Source organism: Rhinoderma darwinii, chromosome 2 (assembly GCF_050947455.1).
Source record: "Rhinoderma darwinii isolate aRhiDar2 chromosome 2, aRhiDar2.hap1, whole genome shotgun sequence".
Taxonomy (NCBI): Eukaryota; Metazoa; Chordata; class Amphibia; order Anura; family Rhinodermatidae; genus Rhinoderma; species Rhinoderma darwinii.
Window position 1 is genome coordinate 473,038,692 of NC_134688.1, and position 21,335 is coordinate 473,060,026.

The 21,335-nt window shown below is 41.9% G+C and overlaps 1 protein-coding gene across 2 annotated transcripts in view; it reads left to right on the plus strand.

The window, feature by feature from the left end:
• Positions 1–19,801, plus strand: part of IGSF11 (immunoglobulin superfamily member 11) — a 282,892-nt gene extending 263,091 nt beyond the window's left edge. For both annotated transcript variants that reach the window (XM_075854680.1, XM_075854681.1), the window contains exons 2-7: positions 1,662–1,825; positions 3,208–3,415; positions 5,087–5,242; positions 7,749–7,871; positions 10,671–10,818; positions 11,229–19,801. In XM_075854680.1, coding sequence (XP_075710795.1) covers positions 1,662–1,825; positions 3,208–3,415; positions 5,087–5,242; positions 7,749–7,871; positions 10,671–10,818; positions 11,229–11,679 — 1,250 coding nt within the window. In that variant the 3' untranslated portion in view covers positions 11,680–19,801. The remainder of the gene's footprint in view (positions 1–1,661; positions 1,826–3,207; positions 3,416–5,086; positions 5,243–7,748; positions 7,872–10,670; positions 10,819–11,228) is intronic.
• The last annotated feature ends 1,534 nt before the right edge of the window (positions 19,802–21,335 follow it).

A 21,335-nucleotide genomic window follows, 5' to 3' on the forward strand; every position in this document is an offset into this window, starting at 1 on the left:
GCTTGGATACCCCTGCTCAGTACCACACATGATGTGTAGAATATTTGCTCTGGCTGTTTCTGGAAGGCGTTCATTGTTGTGTCTTGTGACACTTGATTTCGGGAGCTGGAAGCAGCTGGGTCCATTGAAATCTCTGTAGTGGTTTTATGGAGCATGAAGGGACAGTGAGTGGCCTTCCGGGCCTGAGTCTATTATTCCTTGTGTCATAATCCTCTCTGCCCAGCAATCCGGGCTGCAACATCTTCATATCCTTAATGAAACAGCAGCAAAGTGATAATACTTTGTGTATTGTCTAGAGATGTAGCAGAGCTGAGTTTGTCATTTGCACCATCTGCCATAGCATCACAGCTGATCACCGCAAATAAACCTACTCAATTATGTGAGATATCCCACTGCAGAAGAGGACCGGTTACATGACAAACCCAGCTCTGCTACATCTGTAAATGCATCCTGGATATCATGATTTCATTGTTTGATTTTTAACCATTGCATAAATGTTTATGTTTTGTGTTTCATTGTGGGGGGAGGGTTTGCTGGAAATGCTAGTTCTACAAAAGTAGACACCGCATTATTGTGGTTATAGCAGGGGGTGAAGTCCGGCTTATGATGGTCGTCAGTCAAATTGAATGGCCTCCGTTGTGTTTATTGGATGGCTGGGGTCCTCCAGTGTGTAGAATCCCACAGATTGACCCCCCATGTTTACAGTACTGGTATCCTTGGGTCTCCTTAAAACCTGGTTGTGACTTTCAACTCTTCACGCCCTATAGTTGGGCCCCTGTTATAATAATATCACTATGGATAGGGGCAAGAAATTCTCTCCTGGCATTCGGCAAACCACCAGATTTATTCCTCCAGAGAGCACGTTGCAATACTCCATTGACAGTGGCTTTACAGCCGACACTTGACATTGGGCTTACTGATCTCATTTTTGTGGGTTGTTTCTCGGTCAAGAAATCTCCAATCAATTAATCTCATGATAAACAGTCCTGGTGTTAATGTTGCTTCAAGAGCCGGATTTAGGATTTAATAGACCCGTCCTGCCCGTCCTGATTTCTAAGTACAGCTACATAATATTAGGCTTTTTTTTAACTTTGGTTATTTTGGGCGGTGCAGCGGTCAGAACTCTTGTCGCGCAGCATCGGGGTCCTGGGTTCAAATCCAACCAGGGACAACATCTGCAAAGATCTTGTATATTCTTCCCATTCTTCATAAATATAACAAACCACTTGCCGTTTTATATGTCTGATCTAGGCCCATAAACCCAAGAGATGTCAAAAACTCCAGTGAAATATCGCCCCCCAGTGGCCACATTGTATTACAACTTATTCTGCTAATTCCAGAGTTCTAGATAAGTTTATAGTTATTATTTGTAGTAATTCTAGATATTCTTTGTGTATATTTATATATTTACTCACAATAAATATTACAGCAGTTTCCCTTTAACTGAACACAGAATAAAGGACAAACCTGAGCATGAGATATTCAATATCCGGCTCGTCCACATAATTTGATATGGATAATAGACCGCTGTGTCTGGGTGTAATGTGAACAGACCTCCACGTGCTGTAAGCAGATTCTAGGTGCATTAGATTAAGGACTCTGCTTTATGTATTCACAAGGTTAACAGGACGGCCTCACGGTAATGGATTCTTGTATTGCAGGTTTTGTGACTGCCCTGCAGGTGATGATTGACAAGGATAATATACAGGTCGCACGTGGTCAGTCTGCAGCTCTCTTGTGCACGTTCACCACCAGTGCGGCGCTCACGAACCTCAACATCATCTGGACTGTGACCCCTTTGTCCAATGCCAACCAACCTGAACAGGTACAGAATGGGTTAACTATTACGCCTTATAGTGAACGTGCGCCATTGAACGCTATTTTGTTGTTTGGACTCTAAATAGATTTAAAAATCCTGCGCTGATTATTTTTGTAATAAATCCGAGCTCCATTTTTTTTTTATACAAAGCTCCAAATCCCCTGTATAGACATAGAGGTAAATGATGAAATGATGTCTGCCTGTAGCCACCACTAGGGGGAGCTCAGGATCTTATTGCATATACATTCATTATTGAGTTCATTGTATATCAGTATGCAGTCAGCTCCTATGCGCCCCCTAGTGGTGACTCCTGGCAGAAATAATGTTATCCTGTAACTCTACGGCTATGCAGGGGATTTGGAGCCCTGTATTAGAAAAATGGAGCTCGGACTGCGATAAAGATAGATTAAAAAAAAATAATCAGAACAGAATTTTGGATCTAACATAACATGGTGTTAAAAAGTGGAGATTTACTTTAAAGCATTTTTAACATTTCACAGTTTAAATAAAATGTTGTGTTTTGCTTTTGAGTTACATTATGCTTTTTACTCAAGTCACACCCAAAGCTGCATGAAAAATTCTGCCCTTGGGAGACTGTGATTGACCTACATTTTAATGTCAGGCAATGGATCTTACACTTAAGACACTGTAACCATTTATTTGTTAGTTGAGCTCCCATAATGCACTGCTCCCTAAATACACGATAGAAGCAGAATTCTGAAATTAGCTCCGGGAAAAGTTGTTCAGAAATTAACTTTTTTCCGAAAAGTTTATCCTAAGAATGTAAAGTATATCACAATCACTGGGGTTATCTGATTGAAAATAATGAAAATTGCAACTTTTTAATATACTTGGCATTTAAAATGTTCACCATTTTCTATACCTCTGCTTGCTGTCAGAGAATAGAAACATCCCCATTTACATCCAAAGGCTGCAAAGACTTCCTGATCTAATACTTCCCACAGCTGACGGTTTGTTACAATTGTATCCAGTCTAGGCAATCCTTTGTGAGTTAAACAGTTTGGACTCCTGACAGATACATTTTACCTGCAGCAACTAGCAGGAGAAAAGATAGATTTGTGCTGCTGATGTGTTTACCTGAGGAGGATTGCCTAGATTGGATACAATTGTAACAAACACTTAGATGTGAGAAATTTTAGGGCATGATGAATTTTAAGCCTCTGCATGTAAATAAAAATGTTTATATTCACTGACAGGAAGCAGAGGTCTTAAAATGGTAATGAAATGGAGCAAAAAAATATATGAGAAAGTTGCATAACTTTTTATTGAACCATGGGTGGTTAGTCCCCGAGGTTCTGGGTTAGTGTAGACAGTGCAGAATATACCTATAGGTACTTATATAATAATTAAAATGTTTTTTTTTCTAGATCATTATTTATCAGGGCGGCCAGGTTTTCACTACAGCAGCGCAGTTCCAAGGACGAGTGGGTTTTATGCAAACCATGCCAAGTACCAACGCTTCAATCTACATAAATAACACTCAGCTGTCCGATACGGGGACCTATCAGTGTATGGTCAACAACTTTCCTGATCGAGCGCTGCGCAATATTGGTGTAGTGGGATTTACCGTTTTAGGTGAGTTACCACTCAGGGATTGGGGTAAAATATGTGAGGCTAGGGTCTATAGGTAAGCTGGGTGTTATATTAAATATTCTTGATGACCCTTACATGATTAGATATACTGTAGATGTTAACTATCCATGTTTATCAGAATCACTGACATTATAATTGAATGTAGCCTATCCATTCAATAGAGATCAGGGGTGACATCATTGAGAATGCAGCCTATCCATTTACTAGAGAGTGGTGACATCACTGGGAATGCAGCCTATCCATTCAATAGGGACCAACGGTGACATCATTGAGAATGCAGCCTATCCATTTACTAGAGACCAGTGACATCACCGAGAATGCAGCCTATCCCTTCACAAGAGACCAGTGACATCACTGAGAATGCAGCCTGTCCATTCACTAGAGAGCAGTGACATCACTGAGAATGCAGTCTATCTATTCACTAGAGAGCGGTGACATCACTGAGAGTACAGCCTATCCATTTACTAGAGAGTGGTGACATCACTGGGAATGCAGCCTATCCATTCACTAGAGAGCGGTGACATAACTGAGAATGCAGCCTATCCATTCACTAGAGAGCAGTGACATCACTGAGAATGCAGCCTATCCACTCACTAGAGAGCGGTGACATCACTGAGAGTACAGCCTATCCATTTACTAGAGAGTGATGACATCACTGGGAATGCAGCCTATCCATTCAATAGGGACCAACGGTGACATCATTGAGAATGCAGCCTATCCATTTACTAGAGACCAGTGACATCACCGAGAATGCAGCCTATCCCTTCACAAGAGACCAGTGACATCAGTGAGAATGCAGCCTGTCCATTCACTAGAGAGCAGTGACATCACTGAGAATGCAGTCTATCTATTCACAAGAGACCGGTGACATCACTGAAAATGCAGCCTATCCATTCACTAGAGAGCAATGACATCACTGAGAATGCAGTCTATCCATTCACTAGAGAGCGGTGAGATCACTGAGAATGCAGCCTATCCATTCACTAGAGAGCAGTGACATCACTGAGAATGCAGCCTATCCATTCACTAGAGAGCGGTGACATCACTGAGAATGCAGCCTATCCATTCACTAGAGAGCGGTGACATAACTGAGAATGCAGCCTATCCATTCACTAGAGAGCAGTGACATCACTGAGAATGCAGCCTATCCATTCACTAGAGAGCAGTGACATCACTTAGAATGCAGCCTATCCATTCACTAGAGAGCGGTGACATCACTGAGAATGCAGCCTATCCATTCACTAGAGAGCGGTAACATAACTGAGAATGCAGCCAATCCAATCACTAGAGAGCAGTGACATCACTGAGAATGCAGCCTATCCATTCACTAGAGAGCGGTGACATCACTGAGAGTGCAGCCTATCCATTCACTAGAGAGCGGTGACATCACTGAGAATGCAGCCTATCCATTCACTAGAGAGCAGTGACATCACTGAGAATGCAGCCTATCCATTCACTAGAGAGCGGTGACATCACTGAGAATGCAGCCTATCCATTCACTAGGGAGCAGTGACATCATTGTGAATGCAGCAATCAGTATTAACCCTATGCATTGCCTACTTGGAGTACATCTGTATGTGACATGGATTGAGCTTCCTTATATATATATTTCTGATTTATTGATGCAAAATGTGTTATTATCCCGTTATCCAGTGCCTCCCTCTGAACCCCTCTGCAACATTCAGGGATCCCTGGATATTGGGAGTGATGTCACTCTGACTTGCAGCTCGGAGGAAGGCATTCCCAGACCAACGTACAAATGGGAGAAAGTCGATAACAATCCGATCCTCCCTGCGTCAGTAACACAAGGTGAGTGCTTGGACTTACAGAGTCAGGAGACAGGAGATATGTCCGAAGATTGGGGTGGGGATTGCACAGGAGCTGGAGGTCGCCATCAATTCCCAGTTTAAAGGGGACCATGTGGTCCTTAAAGCACCCAAACTCCTTCGGTGCTGGTCAGGAATTCACGTGTTGCTTCAGTTTGGTTTATAAATGCGCTGAGCAGAATGTTTCTTTTAGATGCATTGGAACAATAAAAAAAAAAATTTGCGAAAGTCTTCACACCCTTTGTGTTGCCAGCATCGCCCCTCAGTCCATTCGACTTTTCCACTTGTCTCGATTTTGCTGACAGAGACGTAGCTTGCAAGGCATAAAATTAATGAGTTTTCCTGTATCATAAATCATCTGGGAGATCCAGCGTGTAATGACTCACATTGTCGTTACTCATTTCCTACTGGACCTCATGATTTAAGTGTCTCCAGTTTTCTGATAGATTTGGGGAGAGTCGAAATAATAACGCTTATTAATTCAGGGCGCTTTTATTTTCTAATTGATTGAAGTCCGCGGCCATATGTAGTGAATGTCTATTATGCCAGACAAAATATTCTCTTCACGTGAAATAAGTACCGTAGCTTTAAGAAATAGACATTTCTACGTATTTATTTATATTGTTTAATGACTATGTTGCATTTGGTACATTTACATTATTGTTTCATTTGTATCCATTTTTATTTTGGCAATACTGCCCAAAAAACAGTTCCGCTGCAGATTATTTTTTTACGGAATTCACCGATCATTAAAAATGACGCCGTAAATTTATTGTGTAGATCGTTATGGTCGCGACAATACCAAATATGTGTATATTATTTTATGTATTGGGATTTTACACATTTTTATTTATTTAACATTACTTTTTTAATTTTTTTATTCATTATTTTTTTTATTTTTTTTAATTTTGATTTAGATTTTTTTAACTTTAATGTACTGGCTTATATCTACAGCCCTAACAACAGGAAATATATTTAGACAGCCCTGGGGTCCTTTAATAGAACCTGGGCTGCCTGACTGTACAAGATTTGTCCATGGATCGCGTCACAGGGATTCGCTGTGACTCGATCAAAGAAGGGTCCCCCTTTTCATTTTACACGATCAGATTTGATCGCAGCATTCAAAGGATTATCGGCGGAGATCAATGGTTTCTCTTATCTCCGCCATTATAGTGTGGCTGCGGCTGGGTACTACAGCCGTTGCCCCGCTCCTGATCGCATGGACACACTTGCTGTGCCCGCGCGATCACAATGACGTCTATGCTCGTCATGATGCGGCTCATGGCGATCATAGACGTCAAGTGTCGGCAAGCAGTTAAATGGTGTGTATACTTTTGCAACCATGTTTTTATTGCTCCAATGCAACTATAATGAGCATAGAAGCAACTTTGCTAATCCTTTTGATTAAAAATCTCCTACCGTTTTGTGTATACAGCTCCTATGTAGGCCTATGTGTCTCCATGGTTACAGACTATAAACAAACCCTGTGTGTAGTCTGATCCCGCGGTCAAGTGTTACTCCTCTACTTCTTCCCCCTCTTCCTAATAACCTACAGTAGAAGAGGAGGCAGTTGGAGGCGACTAATCTGCAGTGATGCTGCGTCCATAGTAATGTCATGTGACAGGGCTCGATCATCAACTTAGATGTGATCTATATTATTAGACACACACAGGACTCGCTCTCAGCCGAGTCGTCAGTTCACTTCACTGATGGACGGCTGATAGCGAACGATACAGCTTTTCTATATTGCGGATGCGTAGAAGCTGTATCGTAAAAACGAAATAAAATTTTGCATAGAAGTGAATTCCAAATTTTTTTGTAATCACATAAAGCATTGATTTAATGTAAAAAAAAAAAAAAAACAGAAAAAATCTTTCGCAGGGGTACATCGCCATTAAATTGTATAATTGCAGCACCAGCACCTGCCACTAGGGGGAGCTCACTGCATATGACTACAGTGGGCTCCCCCAAGAATTTTACCAGAATGATGAATGAAGCAGTTTATAGGCAGAGGACTATGGGCCCCTCTAGTACTTGAGATGAGCGAATTTCCCGAAACGTTTTGGTTCGATTCGGTCCGAATATATTTGCTGCAATTCACAAATCCCCCCGATTGCCCTGAAAACTCGTATCTGACTCTCTGAGGTTTTCTTGGACTGTATCCAACTCCTTTCAAGCTCTTTAACGCCAACAAAGCATTAGTTATGTCAAAGTGACAGCAACATGTATAGGGGGGGGGGGGGATAACCGCAGTGCGACTACCTGCAGGGCATTATGGGGAAGCACACCTGAGGTCATGTGATCCTGTTTCTAATCTAAAAAATGGGTGCACCGCGAACCCCGAAGCCTTTCGGATTTCAACGAACTAGAAACGTTTCGGTATTTCGTAACAAATTTTTTATATACACAATGTGCAAAAAATTATCTTCATTTGTAGCGGTTACCGACATCGGAGATGAATGTTTTTCTGATAATTTTTTTGCTTTCAGACCAGTTTCAAGGAACTATCTTACTGAAAAACATCAGCACTGCCTCCTCAGGGCGATATCAGTGTGTATCATCCAATCTCATGGGCGCCCGAACCTGCCTTCTAGACCTGCAAGTAGTCGCTCGTAAGTTCACTGAGCTCCTTCTATTAAACTTCTCATCCGTGGGTCAGCGTGTGTCCCCTGCTTAAAAGTATAACACGAAGTCTCACTAGGAGGAACCCGGTTGCTCAGGCAATGTAGTGGTGTGGGTGTAACCCTTTAATAGCCGTGAAAAGCTGTGTAGTAATTTGACGCACGCTGGCCCTTTAAAGGAGGAAGGGTCTACGCACACACTAGGAGCTGTCTCCTTTAAAATAGAAGCGGGCCTAGCAATCAGCCAAGATAACAGCTGATCACCCCTGGAGCCGGACCGATGACAGTGTAGCATTACATGGCAGCCATTCAAATGAATATTTCGCCATGTAATGCATAGACAGATTTTATCCACCAGAGAGGGGGGGATCCAGAGTGGAGAAATCTATATGCTCAATTAGGACATTGGACAACCCCTTTCAGCAGCTTTTTCATGTGTATGACCGGCCTTAATATCGCTTCCCTTACTCTCAGCAGATAATGAGATCGAGTGATTATAAGAATATGACATCTGCTGGATATGTACGGGTCAGCATAGCAGAGGCGTAGCTAGGTTCTCCATCACCCGGGGCAAAAATTCAATTTGGCGCCCCCCTCACCCCAGAACCTCTTTCCCGACATCTCCTTCCTCCTCACCATGTTTGTTTCTTCTACCAATCAATGAGGTGTAATTTTTTTTTATGTAACTCGAGCATAAAGCCATTTGTACATTTTACAAGCAATATAGTTCTATATACAACACCAGAACCAAGCTCATTACATATATACATCCCCAGAACCAAGTTCAGTACATAAATACAGCACCAGAACAAAGCTCAGTACATAAATACAGCACCAGAACAAAGCTCAGTACATGTATACAGCACCGGAACCAAGCTCAATACATAAATACAGCACCAAAACCAAGCTCAGTACATAAATACAGCACCAAAACCAAGCTCAGTACATATATACAACACCAGAACCAAGTCCAGCATATAAATACAACACCAGCACAAATACAGCTCAATTTAGTGCAACCCCTGCCGTGTAGGTTTGCACTATATTGTATACAGCTCTAAGTATGGCCAAACAATGGTAAGGATATACTGGGAGATGCTGTTTCATAAATAAAAAATCAGACCACCCATCATCTCGCTGCAGCTCATACAGTGACTACAGCGCTGATTAGAGGCAGAATGAACATTTACATTAAGTGACTCACAGATGACGATCTCAGATTCTAGTTGTTCTTTTTCTCTTTTCTTCTCCATCTGGTCCAGACCTTTATGATGACTTCTCTCGCCCACATCCCATTTCTGCAGTTTGCAACTCAGATGCCTTCAGCTTCTCACTTTTCAAACAGTTCTGCACCTATAAACAAATATAAAGTTCTCATGGTGGCAGACACTGTGCCCCTGAATATAATAGCACCATACACTGTCCCTGATTGGAATAGTACCATACACTGCGTCCCTGATTATAATAGCACCAAACACTGTGTCACACACACACACACACACACACACACACACACACACACACACACACACACCGTTCCCCCTGCAGATAGTGCCCTACATAGATGCCCCTGTAGATATTGAACCCCCATATATCCCCTGTAGATAGTGCCCAAGATACAGTCTCCTGTAGATAGTGTCCCACATATAGACACCCCTGTAGATAGTGCCCACATATAGCCACCCCTGTAGATAGTGCCTTACATATAGCCCCCTGCATATAGTGACCCACATATAGCCTCCTCTGAAAATGTTGTATATAGCCCCCTGTAGATATAGCTGTCCCCTGTTTATAGTGTCCAACATATAGCCCACCCTGTAGATAGTGCCCTGCATATATCTCCCCCTATAAATAGTGCTCCACATATAGCCCACCAATGTCTATAGTGCCTCACATACAGCTCCCCCTATAGTACTCCACATATAGCCCACCCCTGTATATAGTGCCTCACATATAGCTCCCCTATAGTGCTCCACATATAGCCCACCCCTGTATACAGTGCCTCACATATAGTTCCCCTATAGTACTCCACATATAGCCCACCCCTGTATGTAGTGCCTCACATATAGCTCCCCCTATAGAGCTCCACATATAGCACACCCCTGTATATAGCCAACCCCTGTATATAGTGCCTCACATATAGATCCCCCTATAGTGCTTCATTTATAGCCCAATCCTGTATATAGTCCCCCCTGTAGATACTGTCACTCACATTTTTATTAGGATAAAAAAAACAAAAAAACTTTACATACTCACCTTAATCCCGTTCCCGCCGTCCGGTGGCAATGCAGACCTGCTCTCTTCTGAGAAGGTCTGCTGGGGTTGAACGCCGAAAGCGGTGCGATGCCCCACCTGCCCCTCCTCCTAGCTACGCCCCTGCAGCATAGTACTTCCCAGGAAAAAAAATTTCTATAGCAAGAATATCCCTTTAATTTCAGCAGGAGAGCAGCCTATCATCAGGTAGAAAGATCATTCCCAAGAGGACAACCCCATTTTTTAATATGTCTTATTAGTCAGAGTGGTGAACCAATAGGAAGAGTAACTCCCACTCCAGCAGACCAATGTATTACATAGTCACCCATTAATTTATTCACGGCTTCCTACAGCTGATCGCCAGGGTTTAGAGCATCCAGAAAGTGGTGATCAGGTGATCGTCAGGGCAGACTTCATGTGAGGAGGGGTTGTCCAGATGTCAAAATCGCCTTATTGACCTATTTCTCATTCATTATACTCTTGGTTTTCCTTCATTCAACAATACTGTAGTAACGATGCTCACTCTTGTGTTCTCAGCTCAGCACCAGAGCATGGGTCTTATAGCTGGAGCCATTGCTGGTGGAGTGTTGGTGCTGGTCATCTGTATAGTCGTGGTGGTCTTTGGGTTGTTCTACTGGAGGAACAAGCACAAGGAAGAGGAAGATGAAATCCCTAATGAGATAAGGTATGAAACATTGATATTGATCCTTCTATTGGTATCTTTGGTATCATCCAATTTCCGAATTTCTGAAGAGTATTGGCTTATTTCTCTTCAATTTTGTAAAACTTGCATGGTCAGGTTGGGTCTACACTATTGTTTGCATAAAGATGGCAAGTACATTGGGCATTTGGCCCATAGGACACTTGCATGGTGCTCAAAACCAGCTCTTTCTCATTCTTCACTTCCCCACTTATGAACAATTTTCTGCTGGGTAGACATTACATTGTTCATGTATTATGGACACGCAAATTATCTACCATTCATTGTTTATATGGTCATTGTGCCTACGTGATGTCGATTTGAAGATGAGTTATGGTGAGGTCAAAATAAACTTATATCCGTTATTCATATCATGTTTTTCTTTATCTTTGTAGAGAGGATGATCTTCCTCCGAAGTGCTCATTGTCTACCAAAGTCTTTCACCCCGATGCCTCCTCCTCTGAGCATGAGACACTAACGTCCGCCAACACAAACACCTATAATGGTCACTACTGGAACAATTCCAAGTCTAATTTCAACACTGGTTCTTACGTCCATTACAACTGCAATGGTTGCCGCCAACCCTCCGCTCGTTCAGTCACAGGTCACCCAAGACCAACGTATGCTAATGGTGGACAACCTTCCTTGGGTCCTCCAAAGACATTGGTGGTCACAGCTAACACAGCGCCTTCTCCAAAGACTGGAGGTAGAAGCAACGGCACGGTTGGCAGAAAAGCCAAGCCGTCTCAAACTAGGTCTTATGCTGTTAGCCAGGCCACGTTGGAGAGGATAGGTGCTGTACCGGTCATGATACCGGCTCAGAGTAGAGCTGGGTCACTAGTATAGAAAGAGCATCAAGTCATCTTGGGGCAAAAAAAGGAGTCGTGTTAACATGTGGGATGAAAGAATATCACCCGTGCTTCTCTGTTCTTTCCTTTCATCCTGGCGATCTACGACATAGTGCTGGAACAGGCCAGTCCTTTGCTCTTGTGAGAGCATACGTACCCTGAGACAAGGATTAAACAAAGGAAGTGTGGACGGTTTTCCCGAGATTAGAACTCATCCTTGTAGTGCCAAGCACAGCCCCGGGGCTTCCAACACAGAATAACATATGTGCCTCCTGTACTCTTCTTCAGCTCCTCTTTCACCCACCAAGCCCCATGAAAGACCTTATTTTTGTAACATCCACCTTGCTTGGAATCCAGCTAGTTATCTTGTTCATTGAAGATGGTGCTAAGGAGCCCCCCCCCCACCCCAACGTTCTCTGCCACCCTACAAATCACCAGCTGCCAAAAAAGTTCCACGTCCTAAATAAGCATCCCATTTCCGCATCAATGTTACTCACTCCAGCACTTTAACGCAATCTTATATGACCCATCTTCAAGGAAAGACATCCAACAGGTCTATTGTAAGACCCCCACCACCACCACCACCAGGACTTCATAATATTAAGAAGATCCCACAATCTGCATCAATTCCACCGACAGATTCCCAAGATCTACATTTTTTCCCTTTACATATACGGTCTTATTTTCAGATTATAGACACCTTTATGTATAAAACAAAAATTGTTGTAGTTTTTGATTTTTTTAGGGACTCTGTAGTCATCATAGTATCAACGTTCGAAATCTAGGCCATTGTATTGTGTTTGGTAAATGTTTTCATGTATTTCTTTCAGAAAATTCCCATTCTTATTTTTGGTTTTTGGTTCGAATGGACTTGTTTGCAGATATTTCTTAAGCAGTTGTAGAACTAGATGTCCTATCATGGTCATCAGCTCCCGATGAGACCGTGCGTGAACCTTTAGTTCCACCATTACTCAGGAAGCGTAGGTTGTCCACTTCTGGCTTTAGATGAGCATGATCTTTGAAAGAATTTTTGAAATTTATGTGGCCTACTGAAGGTTTTCGTCCTGGTGATGTGATCTTGGAGCCGTGCAGAGTTTCGGGTGGTTTAATGATAAGGCAAGGAATTCAAATCTGTTTGGTCCACCAATGCAACACGTTCTAGTGATTGTTCTACTTACACTCCAATGGGTCAACCAGTCTCCACGTTGAGTATTAGCCTTCAAATCTCGACTTCTCGCCCAGTGAAGGGCTGGAGCCATCATGTATCACTATTATTTAGTGGCTGAACGCAACTAAAATGGAACAGTTTAATCTTCTTATGCTGCAAGTCCATCCAAGTGGCAATGGAAAGGGGGGGGGGGGAACACCATTCGAAGTATACACTACGTGGACTATTGATTGAAATACTGGATCTCCAGTGTTTATGTGCCTGAAAATTGATGTCTGCAGAGTTACTATATTATGTACAAGAGCCAAACATTATGATGTTCGAAAAACTTTATTCACAGGTTCCAAATGTTCTATACCTCTCTATCTATATATATATATATATATCTATCTATATATAAGATTTTTTTTCTTTTATTTTTGTCAATATTATAACCAAAAACCTTTAAAAAAAATTTAGATTTTTTTTCTCTAGAATCCCATAATTATTATTTTTCTTAAGCAAGGCCATAGCCATGCCCTGACGGCCCCATAAACATACATGTTCGAGTAAGCCAAACATACATGTCATTTCAGTGGGAGATCCTTTCCTCATGGGGAGACAATGGGTCGAACAGGTTAAACCCCAACTCATCGAATCTTTATTTTTCCCCAATGGGAAATATATGGGGACCATTGGGCAGTCCCCATAGACATTGGGTGGGATCCTCTTTGAAAAACATCTAACGTCTATGACTCATTTTAGTGTTGTGTAGACTGAATTGGATGCAATTTAGCCCACTAAATGGCCTCCCAATTTGTCAGTCAGGGGTCTGGAAACGTAATTGCGATATATATGCAGCCAGCCCTCATCTGTGTCCCCTTACAAGTCTAGAAGGGTCCCATGACTATTTCTAAAGAATCATGAAGACGGGGCGCTTGGCCAATTTTTGGGTGTATTTTTGCCCATTCGTTCCTGTTTTGTGAGGGCATAATAATCTAAAGGAATCCGGTCCAGGTGACAAGGTTGCCTTTAACATTTAATTTACCCCTAATATCATACACTATCTACAGATCGCTGAGTAGACTCGGTCTAGGATTCCGACGAGGGTATTTTTTGCAAAATTTTTACATAGGTCAATACTAAATCAGATGGTCTTAATCCCTGTTATCCAAATGTTAGATATTCGTGTTATTCACTGTTGGGTTTTGTTTCCCTTTCTAAATATGATGTCAATTAACCAACGTTGTATTCTTAAAGTAGAGCGTTAACTCACCGGCACCGTAATGGGTCCCAAGCAAGTGCTGCCCATACCCTGAAATAGCCCTTGACGAATTTATTCCGGATTTTTTGGTAAACTTGTTCTAATATTTTTGAAAAAGTAAAAAAAATATCTTAATAATGATTGGACGACTTTAATATACAATAATCCATCCAAACATTCTGACTTTTCCATATGTCCTCTAAAAAAATATGCATTTTGGCCGCAGAAGAATGTCTCTAATAATAGTTGTAATATTACCAGGGGTGCGTATTCTTATACCTTCTTAATGACTTGAATACAGAAAACTCAATATTTACAGCAAAGCTTTGCGGCATTCGATGTGCCAGCCACCTGTGGAGTGGTATGCTTGGCAGCACACTAATGTGGGTATGTATGACTTGCATGGTAGTAATCTATAAATTGTATGGATACCACTATTTTTATGGGGATCGGGTAGATAATTGGTTTGATTAATAAAAATAATTGAGTCGGAGGTTGCACTTGCTCATCGGTCTTTGACCACTCAGATTGGCATTAATGGATTTGATAGTCTCCCTTCTTCTTAGTGTTACTGAATGGGTGCTGGGCGCCTACTAGACATGGGTGGGGGGCAATGCCTGGGTGCGTCTTCTGTACACACTCCCGAATGACTCTCTGATTGTTCATTGGGTCTGAATATTTTTGAAAGATACCTAGTCAGTAATGTGAAGAAATGACTAATATCCTTCTCCTGCTATGTTTACATTTGCTGTGGCAGATAAAACCGTAAAATAAAACTCAGTTTCCTGCATCTTGCATAATAGTTTGAGATGCCCGGCCTGCCGCATGAAATCCTGTTTCTTGAGTGACGTTGGTTAAAAAAAAAAAAAGAAAAAAAAAAAAAAGAGAATGTCCGGATTGTTTTTTTTAATGCATAAATATATGAGCGGAAACAGAATACTTTGTATCACTGAAGGCAACTACATTGATGCCAACTTGGCGGTCCAGAAATGTTGGAAATTTGTAATGGAGAGCTGGAGTAGGGATTTCCCAGTACCGGATATTCCATGAATTTTAGAAGTAGGGATGAACAACATCGATCTTTTCGAGTTCCTCCGATTCTAGAATTTATTACCAGGTTTTCCTTCCCATTGGGTACGTTGTGTAGGTCAATCCAGAAATGCATTTTCCCAATATTTTCCATGATCTCATTGATCAGACAAATCACGGGGATCATAAGGACATGGTTGACCATGGTGGAATGTGGACAGTTGAAACCTTTTCTTGACCCATCTATCTCATATAAACTCCTGAAACAATACATTTTTAACCTTTTAATAAACTAGCCAAATGTAATAAACGATAAAGAGGAAGGTTCAGTGATATACAGATGTAGCAGAGCTCGTCGTGGGACCCCATGTAAGGTAGCACTGTAACTAGGACTGTAACTATAACAAGGGGGCATCCTCTACTTCTAGAGGAAAGAAAGTTAGAACATAGAAGAGGATTCTTTACGGTAAGAGCAGTGAGACTTTGTAACTCTACTATAAGAGCAGTCACACTATGGAGTTCTCTACTGTAAGAGCAGTCACACTATGGAACCTCTACTGTAAGAGCGGTCACACTATCTAACCTCTACTGTAAGAGCAGTCACACTATGGAACCTCTACTGTAAGAGCAGTCACACTATGGAACCTCTACTGTAAGAGCAGTCACACTATGCAGCCTCTACTGTAAGAGCAGTCACACTATGGAGTTCTCTACTGTAAGAGCAGTCACACTATGGAGTTCTCTACTGTAAGAGCAGTCACACTATGGAGCCTCTACTGTAAGAGCAGTCACTCTATGGAACTCTCTACTGTAAGAGCAGTCACACTATGGAGTTCTCTACTGTAAGAGCAGTCACACTATGGAGCCTCTACTGTAAGAGCAGTCACTCTATGGAACTCTCTACTGTAAGAGCAGTCACACTATGGAGTTCTCTACTGTAAGAGCAGTCACACTATGGAACCTCTACTGTAAGAGCAGTCACACTATGGAGTTCTCTACTGTAAGAGCAGTCACACTATGGAGTTCTCTACTGTAAGAGCAGTCACACTATGGAGTTTTCTACTGTAAGAGCAGTCACACTATGGAGTTCTCTACTGTAAGAGCAGTCACACTATGGAACTCTCTACTGTAAGAGCAGTCACACTATGGAACCTCTACTGTAAGAGCAGTCACACTATGGAGTTCTCTACTGTAAGAGCAGTCACACTATGGAACTCTCTACTGTAAGAGCAGTCACACTATGGAACCCTCTACTGTAAGAGCAGTCACACTATGGAGTTCTCTACTGTAAGAGCAGTGAGAGGTAGTTGTTATGGCAAATTCACTGAAAGAGTTCAAAAGTGGCCTGGATGCCTTTCTTGAGTGTAATAATACTACAAGTTAAAGTTTCTAGATTACTGTAGATTGGTCGTTAATCTGGGGATTTATATTGATTGCCATATTGGAGTGAGGAAGGATTTTTTCTCTAAAATTAGGAAAGTTGGCTTTTGCCTCATGGGGGCTTTGCCTTCTTCTGGATCAACAATTGCAGAACAATAGCTTGAACTGTATGGACATACAGTATGTTTTTTTTTCGGCCTCACAAACTATGTCAAGCTCCTCACTGGGTTCTCAAATTTTTTTCATTGCAAGTATCACCCCATTCCCATACAGAGATTAGCAAATCAGTATATTTTGTGTTGATCTAAGAATGAGGTTCTAACAGTAACAATGAAGGTGATTCTTATTAATTCAGTCAAGTTGCTCATGAAGACAACGCTTTTTTCGCTGGAAGCCCGGCCCTGCAAGCAGCTGATCTTTTTGGATCCGGCATGTTATTGATGTGACAAGTTACCTCTGGCTAGATGTTTATGTACATACCCCCTGGTAGGGCACATGGATAGGGGTTGACTTTTTGACACAACCCCTTTAACCTCGTGAGCAAAGAATAAGAATTATCAGCCAGGGTCATTCTCAATCTTTGGAACCAGTGTGAGAATGACCCTAGGGAACCTTAGTCAATTTAGGTAATCATAAGAACTACCCCACTGAGAGTATTAATAACCTCCATTGGGATCAAAGTAATTACGCTGACCCGGCTTCAAAGGTCGCGGCGGTTCTAATTGGTAAATTGATTTATTCATCCGGTATCTCGATATACAATGACTTGGATCAGATGTCCGGGCGGATGTTTCTAAGTGAAGGCAGGGAGGGGATCCATTTCCATATCCTCAGTGTTTTATAATGTGTTGTGAGGTTTTAGATATTATCACGGCTTTTTTGCCCTTTCGGAAGAGACACAGTTACGACACTTCACCTCTCAGAATGTAAAGTTTTCTACAGTCGTTCACTCTCTGCATTTCCTATCACATTGGCGAGGTAGCGGGGTCTGTGAAGCAATGCGACTCTCCAACATCAGTGTCCCCGGCTGCAGTACAATGCAGTCGAGGGAACGCAAGACACTAAGACACTGCAGAAACATTAGCACCAGCTGTCGTCACTGAGCACAGGAGTCTCAGTGCTGAGCGGTCCCTGGGATCCACCGTGACCTTGCGTCTAGTGCGTTAATCCTATTTGAATATTATATATCAGATTTCACCCCGAATCCCATACATACAGTTTATAGCCTAATCCTGTATTACCTTATCGATTTAAATCTAACATTAAAGGGTGTGTATACTTTTGCAACCTTTTTTTTTTTAATGCTCAAATGCATCAAAAACATAAAATAAAGCAATGCTGCATGTAGTCATGATTAAAAAAGTCTCCAACCGTTTTGCGTATACAGCTCCTAGGCAGACTACAAACAAAGAGTGATCCTGCAGTCATGGGTTACTCCTCTTCCTCTGCCCTTCCTTTTTGAAAACTTACAGACAGTATCATAGGGGGCAGATGGAAGAGTTTAAGACATGACTACAGTAGTCTGTAGCCATGGAGACACGTCGAGCTGCATAGGAGCTGTAGACACAAAACGATTACTTTAAAACTAAGACTGGTTGCCAAGTTGTTTTACTGTTTATTGTAGATGCATTGGAATAATAAAAAAAATTGCACAGATTAAGGACCTAGGATTTAGACGAGGCGTGCAAGAATGCAGAGACCCACTTATTGGAGATGTAACCCCTTTTCAAAAATTAACATGGTCCCCCCTGGGACAGGACAAGCTCTATTGGCGACCAGGGTAGGTGTTCAAAATGTGCCCCCTTCACCTTCGGCCTCTGACGTTCATTTCTTCATGTCACCCCCCCCTCCCAAATTACTCACAGATCCCTAGCATCTCATCTGCAGCTCCCAATACAGCCCCCCCCAACATGAATCTTTAGTAGGGTCCATCAACTTCCTCTCCTGACTCCATCCCTCACCTATCTTCAATCACAGTTTTTTTTTTTAGTCCACATACTGTGCCCCCTAATTTGATAGTGCCCCAGACAGCTGCCTAACCTGCCCACCCCTCATCCTGGCCTTCCTTATACCCCACCAGACCAAATTCCCAGTACAAGTTTCCAGTGGCCATGGTGTTTCTGACCTCCTCCCGTCTTCTTTCGCATCCTTTCCTATAGGACTTGTATTATTCTTCCACCTCTTCATTAGACTCGAGGGGTACATGTCCTAATTAAAAAAAAGTTTCAAATGTTCCACATTGCAATTTAATATTAGGACAGATTGTTTAAAGGATTCCACATTTTTTACTTCTACCACAAAAAAAAAAATTAAAAAAATTATCTTCAAAAGCAAATTTTTACTTCAAAGGCAACCATTCAAAAAAATACTTGAGGATCGAATTGTTCGTCTTAGGCAAATCTATGCATATATGGCCAAGTAACCCCCTGATTTTTGTGTAGGCACCAGGGGCAGTTCCTCACTTCCAAGATGACACCTTTATTAGAAATGGCACATGGTGGGGGAGGGGGGGGGGCATGTTACATATTTTGCATTGGGGCCCAGGATCTTCTAGTTACGCCTCTGGTAGGCAATATGTCCTGAGCGGGATCTTGCATATATATGTTCTTAGAAACCCCTGACCCATTCCCGCCAACCAAGGGTTGGTCCTCAGGGAGGTATCGGGCCTAGGAGAGGCGATGGTTTCCTTCGTGTTACAAAGTATCGTTTTTTGCTACATTATAAATAAAAATTGCTTTTCAACTGTTTACAGAATATTTCAATGAGCCAATTTGGGGGGTAAATCAAAATGTTGGTCAAAGTCATGAAGATGGAAATTGCATTTCTACAGTGTAAAGCGCGGTTCCCATATAGCGGTTACGACATTGTGTGTTTGCCAAAACTGGGATCCAAAAAGAAAGAGAAGAATAAATGATAGTTATCCTTCCTTATGTGTCAAAAACAAGAAATGGCAAAAATAAATAAAAAAACGTAGAGCAAATGCCCCTCTGTCCTAACCGCTATAGGGGATCCCGGCCTCATAGGGCTCAATAGACTCTAGCACCGCTAACCATCCGCTGTCCACTACTTTAAAGGTCCTTCTCAGAATGTAGCAGATTTTTTCGGGATTGTTCCCATCTGGTTATGGGATGGTAATGGCTTATAAGATACTGTAGACGCATGAGACCTACAAATCAGGGAGCTTCATCATGTGTTATGAGCATGTAAACACCTTGGAAGAAGCGGTAAAAATTTTTGTATATTTTGTAAAAAAATAAAAATAAAAAATAAAAAAAAGAAATATACTAACGGAAAAGAATTTCCTGGACTTTCCTGTTTTCAGTTCTGTATTATAAGAGTTGATAAATATTCTTGATCAAATGATGAATCCGTGTTTATGTTCTAGGAGTTTCTATCTGTTGGGTTGTGCTGCCACCTGCTGGACATTTAGTAGATTGAAAAAAAAAATGTGAAAAAAAAAAATTACAAAAAGTTTAGCGAGCATTTCTACACATCTACACACAACCTAGAATGTCAGCTTGGGGTGTGGTAGAGTGTGAGTGTTTGTGTGTTGTTGGGGAAATTGAGGGGAATTATATAGGGACATAGAACAAGAGGCTACAATCCGGGTTGCTGCGTATGGTCACTTTAGATAGAAAAAAAGTCAAAAGTTAAATGCCATATCCATCAAAAGGAAATCCTGAAACCACCAAGTTTTTTTTAAGTCCGATCATTAACAAAAAAGTTGCGCAGTCAGCTGTTTGTGAAGTAGCTGTCTGACTGCTTCCATTGTCAGCCATAGTATCTTTCATGGTGCTGTTTTTTCAGTCACCCGGTCATTCTGTTCTCTATCCCCCTCTTAGTTCTTCCGAGCAGTCAATCCCAGTGAGGGAACCCTTACATCCCAGAGGCAAATGTGATTGATTCTCTACCTATAGACATTGCTTGGGTCCTAAAAGATTCAGTTGTACAACCTCCAAGGCATATGTTTTGATCCCCCCCACGACCTGAAAAAAAATTACAAAATTCTAAGACAGCATAGCCATAAGACAACTTCTATAGATCATACCCATGCTTAGATATATTGGCTCTGCAGTACACGGTCCCTGGATATTGCTTTATTATGAAAATCAGAGCTGTGGGGCCTGTAACCTATATCCATAAATGAGTGTCCCGCATTGACCCTATTGACCCTGCCCAAAAATAATTTGTCTCCACATAAACACTATACAGTGCTGTGAAAAGTATTTGCCCCTCATCCGAGTAAACACAAAATGCATCTTTTAAATACTCATTCCATTTATTGAGGATGAAGACTTATTCAAAACCTATACCCCCTATGTGAAAAAGTAATTGCCCCCTAAACCTTATAACTGGTTGTTCCCCCTCGGCAGTAACAACTCCAATCAAACGTTTGCGATGAGTTTTTAACATCGTTGTGGAGGGATTTTGGCCTCTTCTTTACCGAATTGTTTCAGTTCAGCTACATTGGAAGGTTTTTGGGTGCGTCTCAGGTCTCATCACAGCAGCTCAATGGGACTCAAGTCAGGACTGTGACTCGGCCGCTCCATAACCTTCGTTTTGTCTCTTTGGCGCCATTCAGAGGAGGATCTGCTTGTGTTCTTCTAAACATTGTCCCGCTACATAAACCAACTGCGCTTTAGATCACGATATGACGGGCGGACATCGTCCCTCAGGATTATCTGCAGAATTCATATTCCATCAGTTATGACAAGTCGTCCAGGTCCTGCAGAAGTAAAGAAGCCCCAGATCATCCCACTACAACCCCCATCATGTTTGACTGCTGGTTTGATGTTCTAACTGTAGAATGTGGTGTTCGTTTTACGCCAGATGT